Below are 9930 nucleotides of genomic sequence, written 5' to 3'. Positions count from 1 at the left end.
TTCTTAAACATATTGAACTCTATATTATGGTATTAACAGTTTGTTGATCCTTAATTTGTGACTGGTTTTTTTCTACTTATAAAATAGCGGGTTTTTGTATATTATTACATTAGACTTATTTACCTAAATACGTTTCTTCTAAACATATTATACTTTTGGAATATTCCATGTAGGACTAATGACCTGTATGAATTTTGTATTATCAAATAAAAAAGATTCATAAAATGTTAATGCAAAAGTTTGCCTACTCATTCCTGATCGTAGACCACCCAAGAAAATTACAAAATGTAAATCTACCGCAATTTCAAACATAAAATAATAATAAGAAAAGGCAGTCAAACAAGAATCTTTAGTACGAACTCTGTACTGATAATATTAGAATAAGTTTATTACAGGTAATCAGACAATCCCAACTAATATTATAAATGCGAAAGTAAGTTTGTTTGTTTGTTTGTTTGTTACTCTTCACGCATTATCTACTGGACCGATTGTTATGAAATTTGGTACATGAGTAGAAAATAACCTGGAATAATACATAGGGTACTTTTTATGCCGAAATTTCCACGGGAGCGAAGCCCCGGGCACAGCTAGTTCCTAATAAAGCTAGAAGTTTCTTGTTCGTTATTAAGAAGTCACTAGCTTTTTTTAAGAAGGTTCTTAAAAAAAACGAGTAACAGAGTACTTAGTTCATTCCGGCGGGTGAAGCCGTGGGCAAAAGCTAGTCCATAAAATATTGGGCGTTCCACCTTTTGGACGGTTTTTTGTATGTGTTTTTATTTTTGATCTGAATAACTTAATAGGTTGATTGTTATTAACCAGTGTGCAGGTTTCCTCACGATATTTTCCTTCACCGGAAGTGGTTGATGAAAACTGGACCTGGGACCTTTGATTTTGATCTTCTTAACCATTACACTTAAACATTACACCAGCAGGCATCTTAACCATTACACCACAACCGCTTCAGACAGAAAAAAAATAAAAATCGAACATCGTTACTTTTACCATTTGAAACGACAAATTTGCCCTAAACAAAAAGCATTGGATTGAGGTGATTTTTGAAGTGAAGATCGTTGAAGAGAGAGTGACATAGGTGACAACAGCTAGTAAGTATTCATAATTCAACGCGTGTCTCAAATACAAAAACTACAGAACTACTTACATTGTAGATCACTATCAAGGACTCAATTGGAATGGGCCGGTCATCCTCCATAAATAAAGGTGATTAACTGCGGACAGGGTTATCAAATTGAGTGAGAAATTAAAAGTCCTGAGAAGTCTGATTCCCTTTGAAAGATGAAAATTTGGAAATATGACAATTTTCTATTAAACTTTATTTACAACTAAATAGGTCACATTATTATTATTATATGTAAACTAGGTATCACTTGGGGTTTATACTCCGTAGGAAACACGTCGCGGTTTTATGAATAAATATTAATTTATGTTTTATTGATTTGTGTTTCATTAAATTTTTTTCTTTACTTTCTAATAATCCTATCCTAATATTATAAATGCAAAATTAAGTTTATTTATTTATTTGTTACCTTTTCACGCTCTATCTACTCAACTAATCTTCTTGAAATTTTGCATACATGTAGTTTGAAGTATAGAGAAGGATATAGGGTACTTTTCATCCCGGAATAGTAACTGTTCCCGTAGGTAATTTACGCGAGCGAAGCCGCATGCAGCAAATATTATATAAAAATATATATATTTTTTTAAATCTATTTTTTGTCGAGACTTCAGTTGCTTGCTGCGACTACGCCGGCTTCATATAGGCAAATTCCATTTTATTTGCTATTAACTATGTCTGCCTTTGCATATCCCTCTCCAGAATGTATAAATACCACGGATTTAGTACTTATACTTCGTAATTCCATGATAAATACATCTAGCCTCTTGAGACTACGGTTTCTTCAATGTACAAATTTCTTAAAATTATTATAAAAGTCCTGTGATTTCATTAAGTCCGGCCGCAATCTGAGGATTATCCAAAAATTCTGAATTCTCAGGACAAATCCCGAGATATGGTAACCCTAACTGCGGACTCCATGCTGCGCGGGAATACCGGCCAAATTTCAAGAGCGTGAGAAAATCAGTTGCCACTTAATTTCAGTCGTGTCCTGCGGCTGTTTAGCGAACCACCTCACGCAGCAAGTGTAGCAGCAATGACTGTGAATCCGATATTATATGGGCATACTTATAGGTACTAAGTAGTGTATTAAATAATGAGTGGTATAGAGTAACTTTTTGTAGAATACTTATTTAATGTACCAACCTTTGTAAAATTATATTTTTGTTCATTTTCTGTCATGTATATTTGTATGCTATGAATAAATTTATTTCTATTTCCGACCGATAAGTATCTAAAGTATAACTATGTACTTTTTTATTATTCTTTGATGTAAATAGGGACACATTTTGATCTAGGATCAGAGTTCTTCATAGTCGTATTTCCTCACGGCTGAGGGTCGTGGTCATTACGTGGAATGAAACACACAACAACTTTCTCGGCACTAATGATATGTTTGCCATTGCCTTCTCCATTTCACACACAAGCTAATAATTTAACCAGTGTACAAGTTTCCTTCACCGGAAGCAGGTGGTGGTTGCTATAATAGGACCTCTTCGTAGATTTTGTACTAGGCGACTATGGGATAAAAAGCCTTGATGGCTGGGACGGAAATGCAGCAATGTATCAAGAATGTTGACGTCAGATAGGTAGCCCAATGTGATATTTAATCATCAAAACTCACGTTATACCTACCTCGGATTTCAAGATATCGTAGCAGAGAATTAAACCTTAAATTTAGATGAGCGAGAGAGCATGCTCGTTTGTTATTAACGGACGCATAAACTGCAGCAGGACAGAATGAATAAGGATAAAATAGTCTATAAAATGAACCAGTGAATGAGATCTCCTTTTTTATAGCCAATTATTAAAAAACAAGTATGAAAGTGAAGAAAAGGCAGATTTCAACTAAATTTTCTTGACTAAATTTAAATGGCACAATTTATCCCGAAAATCTCACTGCCGGATTTCCATTTAACCGTGAGAAATTAGACTTTGTTATTTATCTACTCCTCACGTCTGCGTGCGTCATGGATGTTTACTATGGAGCTCCTTGATATAGAGCAAATCACAACCGCGAGCGTGCAAGAATCTATCGCGAATGTTGGAGCGTGGGAGCGGGATTATGCTAAACAGGTCATTGGTACCCCGTACCCGTCCGCGGGCTACAGGGTGCCCTGATTGCTTAATGTTTATTGATTAGTTGCGATTAATAAATCAATAAATAAACAAGTTATTTAAAAAAATATACTTAGATACCTCTTAGTTCACTTCTTTCCCTTTCCACCCGACGGTTGACTGGAAGAAATTGCATTTTGTATGCCTTTGCGTTCATTTATGTTTATTTTTTATAATAAGACTCCTTTGTAAATGGTGCAATAAAGAATTCATCTGTCTATCTTACTAATTGTGCTATGGGATAGAAAAATTCGGTCTCCTATAATTTAATGGAATGTTATATACCTACACTTAATTAAATTTTAAATGGAATTTCGGGATAAATAAAACATACTTCGTCCAATGGTTAATACATTTTTTGAGCGGAATTCACACTAAATTAATCGTTTTCATTTAAAATGTGTACTACTTTTAAGTTACGTTTTTTTTACCTTATGTTCGGGCTATATAACCGAAAGAATGATGCTGCGAATGACCAGACCATCCGACATTTTTGTCAAGACAAGTTGAGCCCTGTTAAACTGACAAAAAAGTATTAATAATACATTTTGAATTTGAATATAGGTACCATTCTATTTTTAAAATAATAATTTCTTTTAATCTTTTATAATTATTCAAAAACAGACTTTAAAATATCACAATGCGAACTAATTAATCGAAATAAATGAGAGAAAAAATTTTAAAACACGTATCAGATCATCCTGTACATGAAATCGAGATAAATCCAAGTTCAAGTGCAGAACCGGCATAGTATACAAGGTTCCCGGGCCTAGCACCCCGGTTCCATTCCACGACTGGACCCCACAAGGACAGGACTGGACCAGCTCCAAAATGTTGCTGTTTTACATTTTGCTGTAAGTTATTTCTTCTTCTAGATGTACATTTTTTTCATTATGAATAGAGAAGCGTGCTGAATTATTAAATTAACTATTAAGAACTAGCCTAAGCCTATTTAAATTCAATTAAAAATCAAACGTATCTACTATATTTATACATGCTTCGATATATTTTATACTTAAATTGTCATTTCAAGTTAATCCATTTGTTTGTACATTAATTAATAACGAATGTATTAAACATATAATGATTTACCAAGTAATATGACAGTGATTTTTATAAACAGATGCGCGCATACGGTATTAGGGGAGGGTCCTCCGGACTTACCTTCAGGTGAGAATTCGGAGCCCATCCTGACTTTCATGGAGCGCACCTACAAAGCAGGCAGAGCGAGAGCGACATATGACGCTGGGGAGCCCCTCCTGCTCACTCCCTTTATTGAGGAGAAGAAGCTGAAAGAAGGCAGAAAAGCGGCGGCCGTGGATTCCGACTACTTACTGCCTGATATGGACAGCTATGCTGGGTATTTGACTGTAAGTTACATTCTTTATTTGCCTGCGAAAGCCACCATAGGTGCGTGTCCCACCTGTGCTTTAAACATAGAGATTTAAACTCTAAGCCGATTCTTACCTTTATGGAGCGGTCATAAAAGTAGAGGAGAACATACGTCATGTCCCATTTAGTTACATTGTAGATAGGCATATAGTGCAACATACGAGGCGGGGTCACCATTTAATTGAGGAGAATAAATAAACTGACTTTTTGACGGTAACATCCATAACATTTTTTTAAGACTTCGTTTCTTACGTCTGCTAGGTATACACGAACATGAGGAACCTATCATATTTTTTGTTAACTTTTTCCACTTTTACACATCTATTTTAGAGCAATAACTTTAGTGATTGGTTCAGTTTAGAGTCATATTTTTTAAAAGCAAAAAATATGATTAAAGAAATTATTCTTATCAATAAAGGTCAATAAGGAGTACAATGCCAACCTGTGGTTCTGGTACTTCCCCGTAGCAGAGAAGAACGTGTCGGAGACACCCCTGATCTTGTGGCTGCAGGGTGGGCCGGGCGCCTCCTCGCTGTACGGGCTGTTCACGGAAATTGGACCCTTTTTTGTGACCGAGGATAAAACTTTAGAAGGTAACTATAACTTGTTAGTAGAACATTAATCCGTACAAACCATATTCATGTTTTCATACTAGTATTATAAATTCTAAAGTCTCGCATTCACGGCTTCCGGCACTACCGAGCGTTAGGCTGATTTTGATGAACATTTGGAATTTGTATTGGGAATGAATGGAAGTCAGACATATGATACAGCAGGAAAAGCTGCGGGAAACAGCTAAGTAGTAGAGTAAAACTCCAAAAGGCTGGCAGCATTTCTCAAGAAGTTTTTGGGAAGAAATGTCTCCTTTCTTGCATATTATTCTACTAATTTCATTATTTGGTCGCTCGATTCCACCACACATTTTTTTATTTATGATTTCATACTTAAACTCTGATAATTGTTGTTACTAAATTTCAATTTGTATTCATTTAGAAAAGTAATAATAAAAATTTACTTTGGTAGGTTTACCTACTTTATAATGAATAGTAGAGTTCTTACAATGTAGTTATGAATTAGGCACGAATACTTACAATAATTATGAGTAAACTAAAATGATGATTACTAAAACATAAATAACAAAAAAAATAAAATTTCAGTTTATATTTTTGCTTTTATTGATTGATAAAATACAAAAGAAATAAAAAAAAAAACTAGCAACGGCGGATTCTTATTCCTCGATTTCTGCTACTTAGTTAAATAACTGAATATATAAATATTAACTTCCAGAAATAAAGTATTCTTGGGGCAAGAACCACTCGCTGCTGTTCATCGACAACCCTGTGGGCACCGGTTTCAGCTTCACAGACGACGACCGCGGATACGCCACCAACCAGACTACGGTACCTATGTCACGTTATTCATTGATTTACTAGCGGCCCGACTAGGCTTCGCTCTGGTAAAACAATAATAAAAAAGTAGCCTATATTACTCCTGCGTTTCATCTATCTCGAGTGTCTATGTGCCGAGTTTCAACAAAATCCAGGTCCAGTAGTTTTAAAGTTTACTCATTACAAACAAAAAAATAAAGAAACAAAAATGCAAAATTTTCCTTTTATATAATAGGTCAGTAAATATAAAACTTAGGTACAAATAAAATAGATTAGCTCAGATTTAATACAAGTCTCCTAAAGGTATCTGATATTACTTTTACGACTACCTATCTAGTGGCAACTAAGAATGCCTTGTAAAGCACAAGAAAACATCGTGAGGAAAACTGCAATCTGATTCACATATAACTGACAAAATAGTTAAGCAGTGTTAGTGATAGTAGTAATAGGCCAGAGTTTCGTTACTTTTGGCTCTGTTTATCCCGTAAGACGCGATACTGTATCATAAACGATAGGACTACAATACTCTTCGACGGACAAATCATAGGAAGAAGCGCTTTATTAAAAGCTTTGTTTACCACAGATTGGAGAGAACCTGTACGCCGCACTGCAACAGTTCATGACACTTTTCCCGGAGCTCCGCTCGGCTCCTCTCATCCTGGCTGGGGAGTCCTATGCCGGGAAACATATCCCATCTCTAGGAGTACAGATCCTGTGGCACAGGCAGGAAGATGAGCCTATCAATCTGCAGGTATGAGAAAATCAAATTTATATTTTTACAAGCCTTTATTTTTAGTTTCACTTATCTCAATGTTAGGCTTTATCTAAATCTTGCAAGTTTTGTACATACTTCCGTTTGTCCTACAGTTTTTTTTATAAATTTTCGTAGGTGGTAGGTACCTAGCACATGACTGGCCTAGGTATTCATAGTATGTTTACCTCCACGGGATAAAGGCGTGATCGTAGTACCTGATGTAACTGAATATTTTAAATGATTTTCGTTAACATATAATAATTTCCGAGATTTAATAAATGAAATAAACTAACATTTATGAAAAATACAAATGACCGCTAGCTTTGTTACCAAATTCGACTCGGTTAGTTTTGCCTATTGTAACTGACAATAAAATATTATTAGAAATTAGTTATAACGTTGAAATATGTTTGAATATATTATTGTCGCCGTTGAATTTACCCTAATCTGTTGAATCATGAATTTGAAATTTTAAGTTTGGTATATAATATATATACCTATTATGTACATCTTTCAAATCTTTTATTTCTAGAACTGAACTTCTGCCGTAGGACGAATCTGTCCAAAGCCGAAACTGCCCATTCCCGATTCTGTAAAAACGAGATTCCGGTTTGTTTTAAATCTTAGACGATTCTATGAGGACTATTACCTTACCGGTATACATTTTCACAGGGTTTGGCCATCGGCAATGGTTTCACTGATCCTCTGACGCTGCAGAGGTACAGTCACTTCGCCAGAGAAGTCGGCCTGGTAGACGACAAGGTCGCAGACACTATGAACATTCTGGAGGGTGCCGTCATCCAGTTCATAAAGGAAGGGGAGATGCTGAAAGCTTATGCGGTGAGTTTAAGTGCAGTTGTTTGGATTTGGTAGCATAAAGAGTGCGCAAGCGGCAACATGCACGTATTAGTAATGGGTTTTATCGAAGAAAGAATTGACTAAGAGTTAATAAATGGAGTACCAAGATTACCTGCTTGTGGACTAGCTACAAAGTCGATACCACTAGCTATTCCGAGTCGGAATTCTCATTTAGCCACATTCATGAGAAAGGCATTGCTTTCAGTCCAAGCCTCTGGCTAAACGGCTATTCTACACAGGAAGATATTTCAAATCAAACCGGCAACAGAGCCTGTAAAAATATCTTCAATTTTATATTAACGTTTAATTATTATTATGTATTATTTACTTTTTCAGTACTACAACTATTTGCTGCAGTTGTTCCTCTCAGAGTCCCGTCTATCAAATTTATACAACTACCTCGACGACGACATCAGCTTGGAAGGGGCCTACAACGACTACCTCCAGACCACAGAGGTCCGCAAGGCTCTGCACGTGGGTAACACCAACTTCACGTCGATCGGAGTTGTGTACAGGAAACTAGTGCCTGACTTTATGAATAGCGCGAAAATGTGGCTGGAAGAATTACTTGAAAACTACAGGGTCATGCTTTACAAGTGAGTGGGTGATTTCAACTTCATTCATTTGCGTTGGTGATTTGCGATCCATATTGGTGTAGGGTAGTAGACATGAAGCTATACTTACCTACTGAAGCCCGCACTCCCAAGAACTTTTTGGTGCAATTATCCTTCATCTATGAAGGCCAGACTTCTCTTTTTTTATATCTCTCTCATAGTCGGAGCTCAAGGTTCGCTTTCCTACTTCTTCGCCTCCACTTCGCAAGGTCGCCGGCATCCTTAGTTGTAAGACCATTAGCACACATTATCATCCTTAACAACATCAAGTCAGCACATGTATTTGCCCCTTCTGCCAGGGCCAGTTGATGGCGGCTTGCTAGACATTTGTTCCCTACGTATCTCCGTGACTCGCAATTCCCCTTTGTCCCGATTTTGCACCGGCCACGCTACACTGCCATATAAAAAAGGACAGTTGATGCTTGTCCTTTCAACCTGAGCGGCATTTTTGGGAGAAAGAATTAATCAATTTATAATTTTGTTTACAGCGGCCATCTCGACATCATCGTAGCATATCACCCCTCAGTGAACTCATACAACAGTCTTGGATTCTCTGGCACGGAGGAGTTTAAGAAAGCCAATCGGTTGCCATGGTACCATGACGGAAATTTAGCAGGGTAAATATTATTTTTTACCGACTTCAAAAATCAAAGTTCTCAATTTATCACGATCTTTTTTTTTGTTTGTGTTATTATTCTAAAAATAGGTACCTACACAACTATTTTATGCAGAAAGGATAAAGTCTTAAGTGACCCGGCCTAGAATTGGACCTCTTAATATCCTACTCTAGATATCGTACGAGGCTACTAAGGGACACGTATAGCCTTGGCAGCTGAAAGGCAACAATAACTATATAATAGGGTTGACTTCAGACAAGCGGCCGATATTGCAAGGTTTATTTTATGCGCTGACCCCGGGCTTAACGGCTTTACAGCCACGAATGTAACCAGGAACTTACGAGGATGAGAGGAAAACTTATAACTAAGTATCGTCCCTGCGTTAAACGATTAGTATAAAACTGCTTTAGGTAGATTATTCTTAGAATTTGTTGGTTATGTAGGTAGTTTATTAATGTTTTTTTTTACTAAAAATTCGCAGGTATTACAAAATGGCGGGAAACCTGACGGAAGTGATGATTCGCGGCGCGGGTCACATGGTTCCAGCTGACAAGCCAGCCGCCTCCCTCGGCCTCATCTCGGCCTTCGCACGACACATCACGCTGGACTCAGACACTGGCCCACTTGTCAACGTAGAAACGTTGCGAAAACGCCAGCTGCCCGTCAAAATATAGACTTCCACCGTTTTTATATTGCCACTGATATTTTGTACTTTATTTAATAAATACTTAAGTACCTAATGATAAAGTTTTGTTGTTATTTATTAACCTCACAAAGCTCAAAATGCATGTAACAACGTTGACATGTGAGCAAAGACCGAACTATAAAGACGACGAACGAGTGTAACCAACCAAAATGACTGGATGGAAATTTCCATATAACTTTCCGGTCCATTGGAGCCAGTATCTACATACTCTCGATCGAAAACTTTTTAATACAAACTACATAATTATTACTATTCCTTTAATCGGTAGCTTAACTCCTCCATTAACAAGTGCGTAAGGCATTTACTGTAGGTATCCATTTAAATAATCCATTTAAATAATTCAATGAATAT

At 36.6% G+C, this 9930-nt stretch overlaps 1 protein-coding gene across 1 annotated transcript; it reads left to right on the top strand.

Annotated features, from left to right (window-relative positions):
- The first annotated feature begins 3728 nt into the window (after positions 1-3728).
- LOC128677254 (venom serine carboxypeptidase-like) lies at positions 3729-9620 on the top strand. The gene is made up of 9 exons (XM_053758002.1): positions 3729-4104; positions 4374-4620; positions 5061-5235; positions 5930-6042; positions 6614-6781; positions 7457-7624; positions 7979-8238; positions 8745-8873; positions 9355-9620. The coding sequence occupies exons 1-9, from the start codon at positions 4082-4084 to the stop codon at positions 9545-9547; spliced, it is 1476 nt and encodes a 491-aa protein (XP_053613977.1). The 5' UTR covers positions 3729-4081; the 3' UTR covers positions 9548-9620.
- Positions 9621-9930: the final 310 nt, after the last annotated feature.

Source organism: Plodia interpunctella, chromosome 1 (genome assembly GCF_027563975.2).
Source record: "Plodia interpunctella isolate USDA-ARS_2022_Savannah chromosome 1, ilPloInte3.2, whole genome shotgun sequence".
NCBI lineage: Eukaryota > Metazoa > Arthropoda > Insecta > Lepidoptera > Pyralidae > Plodia > Plodia interpunctella.
Note: the sequence above shows the minus strand (reverse complement) of the source record. Positions and strands in the feature narration are given on the sequence as shown.

What these genes read in the sequence shown, in the direction of transcription:
- LOC128677254 (XM_053758002.1), top strand. Translation starts at nt 4,082, where the DNA reads ATGTTGCTGTTTTACATTTTGCT. An exon ending in CGAGGATAAAACTTTAGAAG is followed by an intron (nt 5,236 to 5,929) that starts GTAACTATAACT and finishes ATTAACTTCCAG; the next exon opens with AAATAAAGTATTCTTGGGGC. An exon ending in TACAGGGTCATGCTTTACAA is followed by an intron (nt 8,239 to 8,744) that starts GTGAGTGGGTGA and finishes TTTTGTTTACAG; the next exon opens with CGGCCATCTCGACATCATCG.